We start from the raw sequence: 14,486 nt of genomic DNA, 5'->3' as shown, positions 1-14,486 counted from the left end.
GCCTGCGGGTGGAGGACGCCTGGCCCCGGGGAGGGCCGTGACCGTGCCCCCCGCCCCCTGCAGTCTCCATCGACTCCATCCAGGAGGTGAGCGAGGGGCGGCAGTCAGAGGTCTTCCAGCGCTGCCCCGACAGCAGCTTCGACCCCAACTGCTGCTTCAGCATCTACTACGGCAGCCACCGAGAGTCGCTGGACCTGGTCTCGCCCAGCGGCGACGAGGCGCGCACCTGGGTCACCGGCCTGCGCTACCTCATGGCCGGCATCCGCGACGAGGACAGCCTGGCCCGCCGCCAGCGCACCCGGGACCAATATCCTCGCGGACGGCGGGGGGACCCCGGGGACCACCGCTCACTGTCCACCGTGTGGGGCGGGTGAGCCCCGGCTGGCTCACATATTTCGGGAAGGGGAACTTGGGCGGGGTCCTCCACGCCTTCCTGCCCGGGGAGGGGAGGGGAGGGGAGGGGAGGCGCGGCCGGCCTTGCTGCACCTCCGTTGGCCCCTAACTTGGCCCCAAAGTGGCTGAAGCAGACGTTTGATGAGGCCGACAAGAACGGAGACGGCAGTCTGAGCATCGGGGAGGTCCTGCAGCTGCTGCGCAAGCTGAACGTGAACCTGCCGCGGCAGAGGGTGAAGCAGATGTTCCAGGTGAGGCCGCCGGGGCCGCCGGGGGTCTTGGGCCCCGAGCGAGGGCGCCTGGGGGCAGGCGTGTGTCCGGGAGCAGGCCGGCCCTGTCCAAGCTGCAGGAGGTCCCGGGTGGTGCCGTCCAAGCTGCAGCAAATGGCAGGGAAGCAGCCGTCCTGCACCTGTGCGGGGCGGTCAGTCAAATGCCCCAAGCTGCCCCCTGTTCGCGGCTGTGCCGGCACCACTGCAGCAGCTCCCGGGGCCTCCCCAGGCCGGCGGACCGGGCGTGTGGGCAGGCACCGGGTCAGCAAGGGGAACCACCCACAGGACCTGCACCCCATGTCCCACACTGGCCCGCGATTCCCCAGACTTACTGGGGTGCACGGGCCCTGCCTTTTGGGCAGCAGCTCTGGTTACCCACCGCCCAGCCTGTGGTCCCCAGCCACCCCGGTGTTAGCAGTTATGAAAATGCATCCTCAGCTGAGTGGCCGCCTTTATTGTCTGTAATTAGTTTCTCCCTTTGCGGAACCCCTGCTGGGCCGGGGGAGGAAGGCGGTGTCAGCAGGTCCTGGATCCGGGTGGGGATGGGCGAGCAAACTCCACCCTCACTCAGGCCTCACTGTCTTGCTGCCACCCGGGAAGAGGGTTCCGCGAGCTTGCATCAGGCCCTGCGCCCCAACACACACACACACACACACACACACACACACACACACACACACACACACACACACTCACACAGCCAACCGCTCCACGAGGCTTGGCCCCCGGCTGCTCCCTTCTGGGCTCTCATGATGGGCGGGAGGTTGTGCTCGGCGGGAGCGAGGGGAGCGGGCCGGCTCAGAGCACGTGGGTCCGTGCGTGAATGGCGGGGGCGGGGTGGTGTGCGCAGGATACCCTGACTGCTGGGTGAGGACTGGGGGGCTCACAGGGCCCGTCCTGAAGGCCCCAGCGGGGACGGAGCCCGCCTGGGCAGTGGGGAACCGGCAGATAGCTCAGGCCCGCAGAGCAGCCCCACCGTTCCCTGCCTGCCCTGCTTCCAGGGGCAGCTGGGGGGTCAGCAGTCCCTTCCAGAGCGGTGAGGCTGTGTCAGGGGCTCAGACTGGCCTCGGAGGCAGGACGAGAGACGAGTGCCCCCCACGGAATGGGTGCGAGTGGGCACAGGCTTCTGGGCCCTGAAGGTCCACCACCAAGACCTGGCTTGAAAATGCCCCCCGCTGGGAGCTCCGGAGAGCCCACGCCCCCTGCCCCTCCTGTAAGGAGGCTGGGCCTCTCCCGCACCCCCTGGGCACAAAAGGGGCTCCCCACAAAGCCCTCTGACCAGCCCCAGGACTAGTGGTGTCCAGGCGCTGTCCAGACCACTTCAAGGAGGACCTGCCAGTGGGGCCGTGGAGAAAGGCCAGCAGGGGGCTGTAGGCCAGGAGCTGCTGACCCCAGACCCTGGGCAGCTCAGCCCCAAGTGGGCGTTGTCCACGGTGGCCCCTGAGCACCTGGGCCTCCCTGCCCATCTGCACGGGGCCCTCTGTGGGCGCTCGGGAGCCCAGGGAAGGAGGGCTGACCTCCAGCCGGGCAGAGCGGCTCTGATAATTAGTAACAATTTTATGGTCGAGAAACCTCAATATTGTTTCCACTGCCTGGAACTGCCCTAATCAAAGGAGAGATCTGTATGGTGGGTCAAGAGTGGCTTGAGCGTAATTTCATTAAGCCTAAAATAACCGTGGAACATAGGCGAGGCCGCACCCTGGGCGGCTCTGAGGCCTGGCCCAGCAGCACAGCTCCGGCCGGCGTGTGCTTTCAGCCGCTGCGGTTTCCCTTTGTGGAGAGGAGAGCGGCTGCGTGACCACATAGAGGGGCATTTCTGGGGCCGAGGGCGCAGAGCCGCCTTTCGGGCCCCTGAGGGCCTCGTCGTCACAAAGCATTTTCAGCCACCACCTCGGCATGCTGCCCAGCCCGGAGCCCGCGGAGAGGCCAGATCACCCTGCAGGTGGACACTCAGCAGATGGGCATCTCTGCCCAGCTGCAGCCACGGCCCCTGGGAGGGCTACCAGCCCGACTCTGTCCCAGAGGGGCCCTTTGACCTGCAGTGAGTGCCCTGCCCGGGTCTGTCCCACCAGCTCTAGGCACAGGGCCGCCCCCAAACCTGGCACAGACACAGGGGTCCTCATCTGGCATCTGCTGGCCCCGTGCAGGTGGCCCTGGGCTGGGCCCCTCGTACCAAGCTGGCCCTGTCCTGGCCTTGGTGTGAGCACCTGGCATGGGCACCCGGGTCCTGGAGGGAGATGCTCGGGCTGTACTGGGCGCCCACCTGGGGGCCAAGCCACAGGGCCGGGGCAGGCAGGGCAGCCTTCCCAGGAGCCCGACTCTCTCTGGCGCCGGGGACATGGGGGTGGCTGCGGCCTGCACCTGGCTCGCTGGTGATCCTTCTGGTTCAGAGGGGACCTCATTCCCATCTCCAGCCACCCCAGGTTGTGTGGCCATAGGAGAAAAGAATGCAGCCGCCCCGAGGGGCTGGAGTGCACTGCTATCCATGGTGCTGAACCTGGGGTCTCTTTTTGCCGGGAGTCGCACCCACCCCCGCCCCCCGCCCCCCGCCCCCCACCCCCACCCTACTCACCGGGCTAAGGACCCGACCTCGGCACTCAGGGTCTTGAGCACCTTCCACATGGCCCTTCCTGCCCAGCTCCAGGGACCCCCATGACCCTGTAGCACCTCAGGCTTCCTAGGGGCCGCCTGGCCTCCATCACTGGGTGCCCTTGTCCTCTGGGTCTGTCCCTGGCCTTGGCTCTTGGTGTCCCCAGGGTCTGACACCTCAGCAGGTGCTCCCTGAGTGAGTGGATTCATGAAGGAGTCTGTGGTCTCATTAGCAGCCTGGTGGGTTTGCCTGGGGGGTTCCTGTGGGTAGTGTGTGAGCTGCTTTATGAGCAAAATGAGGACAGTGTCTGAGACCAGCGTCCTCTCATCTCTGCTGTGGCAGCCAGAGTCTGGGATTCCTACATGCCCAGGGGCCCTGCGCTTTTCTAATCAATGGATGGCCAACCCTAATTACAGATCACAGCCCAGCGTGGGCACTAACTCCTGGGTGGGGTGTTGTTGGCTGCAGGGCGGGGTATTTCTCCAGAGTTGGGTGACTTTGCTGGGTTCAGATGCAGGTTGACCTTGGAAGGCTCGGAAAGGGGAAGGTGGGGTGAGATCTGTGTTAACGGGTCACTCGGTGGCTTCTTGGTGGGAGAGGCGCGGGGGACCCCAGTGAGGACGCCGCTGCCGGGCTTGGGGGGCACTCATGAGCCCGTGACGTGGGCAGTGATGCTGGAAGGGGTAGGGGGGATTCGACTCAGGGCTGACTGAGGAACGGGGAGCTTGCAGGCACCCTCGCGGCTGAGGCCCAGGGTGGGATGCGAGGGGACCCGGAGGCCTTGCGTTACAGGAAGCAGACACAGATGACCACCAGGGGACTCTGGGCTTTGAGGAGTTCTGTGCCTTCTACAAGACGATGTCCACCCGCCGGGACCTCTACCTGCTCATGCTGACCTACAGCAACCACAAGGACCACCTGGACGCCGCTGACCTGCAGCGCTTCCTGGAGGCGGAGCAGAAGGTGGGGCCCCCGCAGGCGCCGTGGCCTCACCTCGGCCTCCCGGGGCATTTGAGCCCGTCCACAGCGTGGCTGAGAGCTTGTGGAAGTGCGGGCACCAGTCTGGCATTTGAGGCCCACTTACTGGACCTGCCTCGGTTCCCCGCAAGGGCCAGCCACCAAGCCGGTGGGGAAGGAGCGTGGCTCAGCCCTGACCGTGGCCCCCCCCAGAACTTCCAGAGGGGAGCCCGTGCTTGACCACGGCTCCGACATTAGCGTCGAGCGTCTCCTGGCCTAGGTCCCTTGGCCCAGCCTTCAGGCCTGGTCCAGCCACGTGGGTCTGGCCGGCTCCCACCCCCAGGGCTCTGGGCCCATTGCCAACTCACTCCAGCATTCGTCCAGCAGACGTGCAGATGCCTCTGGCTGCCAGCAGGGTGTGCCTGCCCACCGTCCTCGACCCCAGGCTGCCCCACCCCTCCTGAGAGGCCGAGTGCTCCCCGGGCACTGCCTAGCTGAAGCTCAGGGGTCTGGACCCCTCATCCCGGGCCCGGGCTGGGGAGGGGAAGGCCACCCGCTGAGGGGACAGCGCTCCCACAGGGGAGCTTGGACCGCAGACAGCCTGGGTGCGGCTACTGTGGGCAGCACCGGAGTGAGGCTGAGGGGCCGCTCTTCCAACAGCTGCCATGCTCGGGGGTGGAGGGAGGGAATGTGGCCTGGGCTGGGATGGGCAGAACTGACCCGTTGCTCCCTGACCTTTGCCCTAAGCTCTCCAGAACTCTTCCTACCGTCTGGGGCCAAAACTGTCCACCAGCTGGGTGGTTTGAGCCCTGGGCCCCTGACTCTGGGCCTCCTGGTCCAGCAACAGCTGGGCCAGGCAGGGCGTGTGTGTCAGCGGCCCGGGGCCACAGACACCTGGTGTCAGACGCCTGCGACAGTGGTGGCTCTGGCACTAATTGCCCTTAAGAAGTTACTCTGTGTCCAGACTCAACTTGCTGTCACTCAGAATGGTTATAGAAACTGTTGAACAAAATCCAGCTCCGAGCTCTAACCCCATTTGCCCCTCCCCCTCCACTACACACCCACCCCCCCACATTCCCGGGGACGCGCAGGTAGCCCCGCTGGTAGGCCCGCCTCTGGGAGCGGGGGGCTCCTGGGAGCTGTACCGTGGGGCCCTGGGAAATCACTCAGCCTCTGACACACGGGTCCACCGATGGGCAAGACCTCCTTGGGCTCGGCTGCCATGCGCAGCTTTCTTGCGAGGGACTTGGGGAGGTGACAGGAGGGGCCAGGGGAGCCCCCTGGGCTCCTCCAAGGTGGGACGTGGTCCTGGCTCTCCCGCACCTTCTCACACCAGGCCTCGTTCCCCGCCAGCCCACCCTGGTCCACAGCTCTCGAGACCCCTAACACGGCAGCGGTGGCGGGTGGCCCGGCCGATGATGCCAAAGACCCCTCCCCTGCCAAGGATCCTCAGTCAGCGCCAGCTCTTCCCAACCCAGGGGACCCTCTGTAGTCTACTGGTCACTGAGTCCCAAGTCTCATGCCACTGGGGGTGGCCAGGGAGCCCCCCAGTCAGGGGGAGCACACCGCAGGGCCCAGGGCCTCAGCCTCGCGTGGTCAGCGCCCGTGCGCGGAGGCGGTCCGAGGTGGGCCCGGAGATGGGCCAGCCTGGCCTCAAGCCCCTGCTCTGGCCTAGATGACGGGCGTGACTCTCGACAGCTGCCGTGACATCATCGAGCAGTTTGAGCCCTGCCCGGAGAACAAGAGTAAGGGGACAATGGGCATTGACGGTGAGTGGGCGCCGCGCCGGCCCAGCTGCGCTGCCAGGTCAGCGGGGTGCGGAGGGGTCCACGCGGTTTGGGGGCGGGGGGCCCCGAGATGAGCCCGCGGCGGAGCTGGCACACGGGGCTGAGCCCCTTGCCCCCACCGTGCTCCCCCAGCAGGCTTCACCAACTACACTCGGAGCCCCGCGGGCGACATCTTCAACCCGGAGCACCGCCGCGTACACCAGGACATGACGTGGCCGCTGAGCCACTACTTCATCACCTCGTCTCACAACACCTACCTCGTGGGCGACCAGCTCACGTCCCAGTCGAGGGCGGACACGTATGCCTGGGTCCTGCAGGCCGGCTGCCGCTGCGTGGAGGGTGAGTGCCGGGGCTCTGGGACCCCGCGCGCCCCTCGGCCCCAGGGGCTGGGCCTTGGCCGTGGGCTGACATCTCCTGTGGGAGGGCGGGGTGGCCCCGAGGAGCCCTCTGGAGTCTCCGGGCACGGTCTCTGCCCTCTGCCTGGCAGGGGCTGGGATAGGTCTCTCCTGGTGTTAACTGCGGAACAAGAGGACCGCCTCCGGTTGGCCTCCACGGACTGTGGGTCTCTGGGCATTGGTGGTCCGGCCCCCGGAACCCACTGAGCCCTGTCTGCCTCCAGTGGACTGCTGGGATGGGCCTGACGGGGAGCCCATTGTGCACCATGGCTACACTCTGACCTCCAAGATCCTCTTCAAAGACGTCGTTGAAACCATCAACAAATACGCCTTTGTCAAGAACGAGTGAGTGGCTGGGACTGGGGGGGGCTGGCCCAGGGGGTTGGGGGGAGGGGCTCAAGGGCCTCTTTCTGCCCCTCCTGCACATCCTTTCTGCGGAGCAGTGCAACATTTTGGCGGCTGGTTTCTTGTTGAGGATGAGGGGCGGGGGAGGGGCGGAGGAGAGGGAAGGCGGTGGATGCAGGAGTAACAGCTGGGCCAGGCAGGGCGTGTGTGTGTCAGCGGCCCCGGGCCACAGACACCTGGTGTCAGACGCCTGCGACAGTGGTGGCTCTGGCACTAATTGCCCTTAAGAAGCTACTCTGTGTCCAGACTCAACTTGCTGTCACTCAGAATGGCTATAGACGCTGCTGAACAAAATCCAGTTTAGTTTCTGGAGATAGAAGACTGCCTCCCCACACTGTTACCCTCGGGTCTCAGCTCGGTGAGGTTCACAGGTGCGGGAGGAGCTGACTGAGTGAAGGAGGGGAGGGGAAGCAAGACTGATTTAAGAACTAGAAACAGAGGTGCCCCTGCGGGAAGACCTGGCACAGGCTCTGTCTTGGAAGGGAGTGGGAGTGAGGGGCCTCTGCAGGGCCTTCTGGCCTCTGGAATTGCAGGTGAGGGGGCGTCTCAGGGCAGGGGGGCTGGGACGCACAGGTGTCCTGTAGCTGCCAAGGAGCCAGGGGCCTGCTGGGGTCTCAGGACGGGGCTTGCACCTCCCGTGCCAGCATAATCTTTGTGGGCACAAGGTTCTCCCCCAGGCCTTGGTCCCCTGACTGGGAAACGGGGAGGGGAGCACCTTTGCCCCAGGCCGTGCCTCTCCACATCGCAGGACTCGCCCATCTCTTGCTCTAGGTGATGACTTCTAGGTCTGGGTCGTTTACATTTTCTAAAAGAATTATGTTGCCTTTTGGCAAAAATCCAAGTAAATGCGCACATGACTAAAAAAATAAACCAAACAACTGAAGAACTTATCATGAAAATCCCCACGCTGCACTTCCCATTCTGCACCACGTAGGTAATAATGATGTTCCCCCCAGATGGTGTGTACCAGGCTATGTCTCCTTCCTCATTGGGCCAACATTGGGCCCCAGGGCCATGCACAGGACAGTGTCTCCAGTATCTCGGTGAATGGGAGTATCTTTCTCACAGTCTATCCATTGCTCCACATTGCACCTCAGTGAAGTCCACATCATTTTTTTTTTTGGCCGCACTGCGTGGCTTGCGGGATATTAGTTCCGCCACCAGAGGGGAACTCACCCTAACCCCGTGCTTCCTGCAGTGCAAGCGCAGAGCCCTAACCCTGGACCACCAGGGAGGTCCCCCACATCGTTTTCAAACCATGGCTTGTTTGAACGTTTCCTTTTGTTTTTCCTGGAGTTTCTAATTGCCTTTGTTATTTTCTTATTGGGAGAAGAAGTGCATGCCTTCTTTACCCATCCCTGAGGTCTCCCAGCTCCTTTCCCCCACGCTCACTTGCTTTTGAAAGCCATTGGTGGGCCCCCTCCCAGAGTGGCTGGCAGCCCCATCTATCCTGGGCTCCTGTGAAGATTTCTCCTCATTCAGTGGTGCAGGTGACCTGCAGTCCTACATAGCTGGGACCTAGCCTTCCCCTGGCCTCATTCTGCTCCTTCCCTCTTGGGGCCACAGGTATCCAGTGATCCTGTCCCTCGAGAACCACTGCAGTGTCGTCCAGCAGAAGAAGATGGCCCAGTATCTGACCGACATCCTTGGGGACAAGCTGGACTTGTCATCAGTAAGCAGCGAGGATGCCACCATGCTACCCTCTCCACAGATGCTCAAGGGCAAGATCCTGGTGAAGGTGAGCCCCTGCCTACCCCTCCTGGGGCCAGCATCCTGCTGAGCCTCTGACCTCCGACCTCTAACCTGCAGTCAGATCAAGGGCAAGGCCCTGCTCCAGACAGGCTGGGGTTCCACACCATCTGTGATAGATTTGAGAGGTCAGGGCAAGCCCTGCCCCTGACCTGGCCTCCATCTCCCCATGGTGGTCCATCAGTTTGGGGCCTTTGGCATGCACACCCGGGCATGTCTCTCCCACGCTGGTGCTGCAAGGATGGGTGGGCTGGCCCTGCCCCCGACCTGAGAGCCACGAGCAAGCTTGGGAAAGGCTCCCACGCGTTGCTGCTGCTCCTGTGGGTGCCGGCCCCCCAGCACTTCCCACAGGGCCCCTGCCAAGGTCCACCTCCTCCCCCAGGGCAAGAAGCTCCCAGCCAACATCAGCGAGGATGCTGAGGAGGGCGAGGTGTCTGACGAGGACAGTGCGGACGACATTGATGATGACTGCCGGCTCCTCGACGGGGACGTGAGTGGGGTGGGGGGCTTCGGGGGCCGGGGGAGCTGCAGCCCTGAAGAGCCGGCTCCTCGACGGGGACGTGAGTGGGGTGGGGGGCTTCGGGGGCCGGGGGAGCTGCAGCCCTGAAGAGCCGGCTCCTCGACGGGGACGTGAGTGGGGTGGGGGGCTTCGGGGGCCGGGGGAGCTGCAGCCCTGAAGAGCCAGCGCAAGGCCTTGTTGTAGAAGGGAGGCGGCAGGGACAGAGGGGCATGGGGCAGATTCTGAGGGTGATTTGCAAAGCTGCCAGGCTGCTGGGCATGCACTCAGCCTGGGCCAGTGGGGGACCCCCCTGCCCACCCCTCCACACAGCACACGAACCCCGAGTTCCCAGCTAGCGGCTGTCACCTCTTCACAGAGGGTCGCTGGGACCAGGGGCAATGCTGGGAGGCTGAGGAGTCCACAAGGGCTTTGAGCAGCAAAGGGGCAGGTGGGGGAGGGGGGGGACTGTCTAATTAGCGTCTTCCCTCTTCTGGGTACCGCCAAGGTATTATTTCTCCCTGAGGGGCCATCGGATGGGAAAATAATTGTGCGGCTCGCTAATTGTTTTAGAAAGCCCTGAGGCACTGGATTTCTCCCGCTCTGGGTGGGCTTGCACATTTCCCTGCCTGGCCAGGGGTGATAGTAAACCCTCGGTCTGTGGTGGCCACCTTGCACCCACTCCAGCCTGGGCATGGGGGTGCCCAGATGCCCAAGGCCCAGGCCCTGCCTGGAGGGTCCAAGTTGGTCAGAGCCACACTGGGGGCTGTCCGCACCCCATCCGTCTCCTTGAGGCGCACGGTGGCTGGTGGTGGGTTCCCAGATCCTGAGCTGCCGAGCGGCTCTCAGAGCCCAGTGTGGCCGCCGGGTGCCCGGTGAGCGGTCCACTGGGTCCTGCGGGCAGCATCGTGCACCTGAAGGAGACAGGAGTTAGAATCAGATGGGCCTGGGCTCAGGGCCTGCTTGGCACTGTCTGAGGCCCCGGGACAAATCACGTGCCTGGGTGCACAGCAGCGTGAGCCGGGGCTCACATGGGGTGAGCGTGAGGTGGTGCTGGCCCTGCCCGAGACTGGACGCCATCCCCGCTGCTGCCCGCGAGCTGCGGACCGGAGCCAATGGGCTGGCCGTCCGCCTCTTGCAGGCCTCTACCAATCTGAAACGTGTGGAAAACATTGCCAAGAGGAAACTGGATTCCCTACTGAAGGAGTCGAAGACTCGGGACTGTGAGGACCCCAGTGACTTCACCGCGTCCACGCTGCCCCCGCCTGGCAAACGCGGGCACAAGGCAGAGGCCAAAAGGGTGAGAGCCCTGAGGCAGGCGGGGTCGGCCTGCGGCTGGGAGAGGGGCCAGAGCGTGAGGTTTCTGCATAGCTGCACACACACACCTGCCCCCCAAAACCTGCCCACATACACACACCTGCACACACTCACACACATACCTGCACACACACACCTGCCCCCCAAAATCTGCCCACATACACACACCTGCACACACTCACACACATACCTGCACACACACACCTGCACACATACACACACCTGCACACACTCACACACACCTGCACACACATACCTGCACACATACACACACCTGCACACACACACACCTGCACACACTCACACATACCTGCACACACACATACCTGCACACACACACACACACACACCCCTGCACGCATACACACACACTGCCCCTGGTGTACGTCTCCACCCCGGGTCCTCCAGGAGCTCACACTTGGCTGTTCCAATTCTCATCATGAGGGATCCACAGCCGTCACCCTGTCACAGGCAAATGGCCAGGGAGGGGCTGCCCTGTTTGTGCGGCTGACAGCCTGTCCCCTGGAGGCCTGCGGAGCTCCTCTAGCCCACACCCTCCTTGCCTGTGGGCAGGAGCGCCTGGCAGCCCCCGGGGCACCTGCAGCTCCTTGCAGAAGAGGACCTGGGCGTGGCCTGGGGGGTCTGGTGGTGACAGGGAGGGGCTCCAGGCGCTCAGAGCCAAGTGAGTCCTGGGCAGCTGTGCAGCCCACTGCCCGGAGGCCCTCCAGCCACATAGGGGAGGGCCGCTGAGCTCTGGGAGGTTCCTCTGTGGGAGAACAGTGTGGGGGCCGTCACGGCGGACGTGAAGCCTATGGGGGCCGGGCCAGTGAGGCTGAGCAGCTGTGGTGCCGTCTGGAGGGGCCGGCAGACACCGGAGATGGTCACATCAGCTGAGTGGCCCGAAAGCCGGCACCCTGCGGGGGCTGTGATGGGCGGGGCAGCTGGCCTTGGGGCCAGGAGGGTGCCGGTTGGCCCTGCAGACCCCACTTTGCGAGCACGAGGCCCATCAGGCGCTGTGTCCTGGTGGGAGGGGCTGCCCACACCCCCTGAGGACGGCACGCGGGGGCTGCGTCCCCTGTTGAGGTCGGGGTGCGCGCGGTGGGGGTGGGTGACGGCAGATTCTGGCTTCGGCCACAGCACTTCTCCAGGATCTGGGCCAGTAGGCGCCTCTCCGCGCTTGTGCCCAGATTCAGCGGTGCTCGTGTGCTGGGTGACCACGGGGTGTAAAGAGCCAAGAGGTGTGTCAACCCCGCCGGCTCCTGACGCACCGTGAACACGGCTTCCCTTGCCTCTGCCAGCTCGCGGGTTTTCTGAGCGCCTCCGTTGCTGCGCCTTGGGCTCTGGACCAGCGCCCCTCCGGGCAGCCAGCCAGCGGGTGGGAGACAGCACTCCCCAGGTGGTGGAGGAGGGGGTGGGGGACGGCCCCGTGGCTGTCCCTACCCCCCTGCCCTCCTTGGCCGGGCCTGGGGGGCCCCGCATCTCCCGCTTGAGCTCCAGGCTCCCTGCTCGGCAACCGGAGCCCAGACCTGAGGGGTTCTGCTCATTTTCTGGGTGAGGCCAGCAAGCCAGGCAGGGGTGTGGCCGAGGGAGGCGCGTGTGCGCAGGGGTGCCCACAGGGGGGTGCGTACAAGCTTGTGCGGGTGCACGCAGGGTGCGTGTGCAGATATGTGCAGATGTGTGTGCCCCTGCTGAAGCCCCTCCTTGACAGGGAACCTCAGCTGCGAAGCCGTCTCCCACCCTGGTGGGCACGTCCTGAGCAAAGTTGGGAGAGTTCGGGGGGGGGCATCTGTGGAAGGGGCTGGGGGGCGGCTGGTGACGGCTGTGACGAGGGACCTCGGGGATGCTGGCACAGACTCCCAGCCGCTCCAGAGGTGTGACTGAGCTTCAGGATGGATGAGAGCTTTGGGCCTCGGCCCCAGAGGGGCACAGGCCGCGGTGCCGCCGGGACCGGGGGCCCCTCGGGTGGGGGCAGGGGCCGGGAGGGGAGCCGCCAACGCGCATGATCTGTAAACAGCAGCGAATAAGCTGGTCCTGCAGCCTCGGGAGGTTCACCGCAGCCCCGAGTGCAAACGGTAACGGTAAATGGCCACAGCCCAGGGAATTGTCTAAGTAGGTAATAGCTTTGCCGCTGCAAGAAGCAGGTGGAGACTCCTGAGCTGCGGGATCCCCGTATGAGGGATTACCTAAGCGGGCACGCCGAGGAATGTTCCAGACACACAAGCGGCATTTATTAGGCCGTCACCATCCATGGGAAAAAATCAGAACTGGGCGCTTGATGAGTTCCGAATGGCACATCGTGGGGAACTGATACGCGCGCCCCGTTCTCACGTCTCTGCTCCCGGCAGCTGCCTATGTGCACCCCGGGGGGCTGGAGCAGTGGCCAGCCTGGGCCCGGCTCCCCCCTTCCTCCACGCCCCTCTCAGCTCCCTCTCTTCCAGGAAGGCGGCCCGGGGCCTCTGGGAGGAGCTGCCCAGCCCCACCCCCGGCCGGGTCTGAGGCTGGGCTCACCGCACCCCCGCTGTCTGTCTCTCCTCCCAGGCCGAGGAGGACGCGGAGTCGGGGGAGGAGGCCGGAACCAGCAGGCAGAACAGCCGGCTCCTCGTGGGCAGCTTCTCCAGGCGCAAGGTCTGCCGGGCTCCTGGGTGGGCTCCCTGCCCCCATGTGCCCCAGCTGTCCCTGCGCCAGCCAGAGTTGGGGGGTCTCCTCCAGGACCGAGGCCCTCCGGGATTCCTGGAGCCCTGGTCGGGGCTGCATGGAGCAGGTGCCTCGATGGCCCTCCCCTGGTCCACACTGGTCGATGCCCAGAGTGCAGGTCACCCAGGGCCCGGGCCGAGCAGGGCACTGCAGAGGAGGGGGCAGGCCCGGCTGCAGGGTGGGCGCCAGGACCCCAGGGCTGCAGGCCCGTCCCTCCCCTCGCAGCCTCCTGGCCTCTGCAGACGGCCCTGCTGAGCCTGGGGCTCCACCAGTCCTGACTCTGCCCTGGTTCTGCACAGAAGAAGAGCAGCAAGCTGAAGAAGGCAGCCAGCGTGGAGGAGGGGGACGAGGACCTGGACTCCCAAGGCAGCCAGAGCCGAGGGTCAGTGCCCTGCCTCCACGCCGGGCCCTTGAAGAGGCACCGCGGCAGGCAGGGCTGAGACCGTTGTCCCGGCAACAGCAGGCGTCAGATGCGCAGGCTCAGGGACCGCACGGTGGGGAGGGGCAGTGGGGGCCCAGGGCAGGGACCCCGGGGTGCAGGGCCAGACTGGCCAGCGCGGGTCCCTGTGATCGTTTCTGTAGCACCTGTCGTGGTTGGCTACCTGCCCCTTCCCCCAGTGTCACCTCTCAGCACGTCCACCGCATGTCCCGACGCCTGGAACACAGGGGCATAGTGGACACCTGATGGACGCTCCCCAGAGCCTGAATGGGGAGGGGTGCGACCCAGGTCCTGACCCCACCCCTCCTGCAGGGCCGCCCGGCAGAAGAAGACCATGAAGCTGTCCCGGGCCCTCTCAGACCTGGTCAAATACACCAAGTCTGTGGGCATCCACGACGTGGAGATGGAGGGTGAGGGGCTGCCGGGTGAGGGGCTGCCGGGTGGGCCCCTGAGGGGGGGATCGGGGCCCTGGGGGGGTTGCTGACCCGGTGCCCTGACGCCGCCCGTCTCACCTGCAGTGGCGTCCAGCTGGCAGGTGTCTTCCTTCAGCGAGACCAAGGCCCAGCAGATCCTGCAGCAGAAGCCAGCTCAGTACCTGCGCTTCAACCAGCACCAGCTCTCTCGCATCTACCCCTCCCCCTACCGAGTAGATTCCAGCAACTACAACCCGCAGCCCTTCTGGAACGCCGGCTGCCAGATGGGTGGGTGCTGCCAGATGGGTGGGTGCCGGCTGCCAGATGGGTGGGTGCCGGCTGCCAGATGGGTGGGTGCCGGCGCCTGGGGCAGCCGGGCTGGTGAGGGGGTGCCGCTGGGGCGGGGGCCTTAGGACCCCAGGGCAAGGCGGGAAAGATACAGGCGCGTCCAGGCTCCTCAGGTGCGCGGGGCTGCTGTGCTGGCTCTGCGGGAAGTCCTGCCGGGACGCACGGCCCTGGTTGTGCCCGACGTGAGCCCCAGGGCCCCTGCTTACGTAGTGGACGCGGGCTGACAGGCAGCGG

At 65.1% G+C, this 14,486-nt stretch overlaps 1 protein-coding gene across 1 annotated transcript in view; it reads left to right on the top strand.

The window, feature by feature from the left end:
* Positions 1-14,486, top strand: part of PLCH2 (phospholipase C eta 2) — a 71,690-nt gene that overhangs the window by 49,454 nt on the left and 7,750 nt on the right. Inside the window, exons 4-16 of the mRNA XM_082451788.1 lie at positions 64-307; positions 515-644; positions 4,045-4,215; positions 5,885-5,978; positions 6,132-6,335; positions 6,616-6,736; positions 8,363-8,534; positions 8,928-9,035; positions 10,183-10,341; positions 12,897-12,983; positions 13,352-13,434; positions 13,804-13,901; positions 14,010-14,192. Of these exons, the coding sequence (XP_082307914.1) occupies positions 64-307; positions 515-644; positions 4,045-4,215; positions 5,885-5,978; positions 6,132-6,335; positions 6,616-6,736; positions 8,363-8,534; positions 8,928-9,035; positions 10,183-10,341; positions 12,897-12,983; positions 13,352-13,434; positions 13,804-13,901; positions 14,010-14,192 (1,854 nt within the window). The remainder of the gene's footprint in view (positions 1-63; positions 308-514; positions 645-4,044; positions 4,216-5,884; positions 5,979-6,131; positions 6,336-6,615; positions 6,737-8,362; positions 8,535-8,927; positions 9,036-10,182; positions 10,342-12,896; positions 12,984-13,351; positions 13,435-13,803; positions 13,902-14,009; positions 14,193-14,486) is intronic.

The sequence above is a fragment of the Balaenoptera physalus genome, assembly GCF_965194825.1.
Source record: "Balaenoptera physalus genome assembly, chromosome: 1".
In the NCBI taxonomy this organism is placed as follows: domain Eukaryota; kingdom Metazoa; phylum Chordata; class Mammalia; order Artiodactyla; family Balaenopteridae; genus Balaenoptera; species Balaenoptera physalus.
The sequence above is the reverse complement of the archived record's forward strand: the minus strand, read 5'-3'. Positions and strand labels throughout refer to the sequence as shown.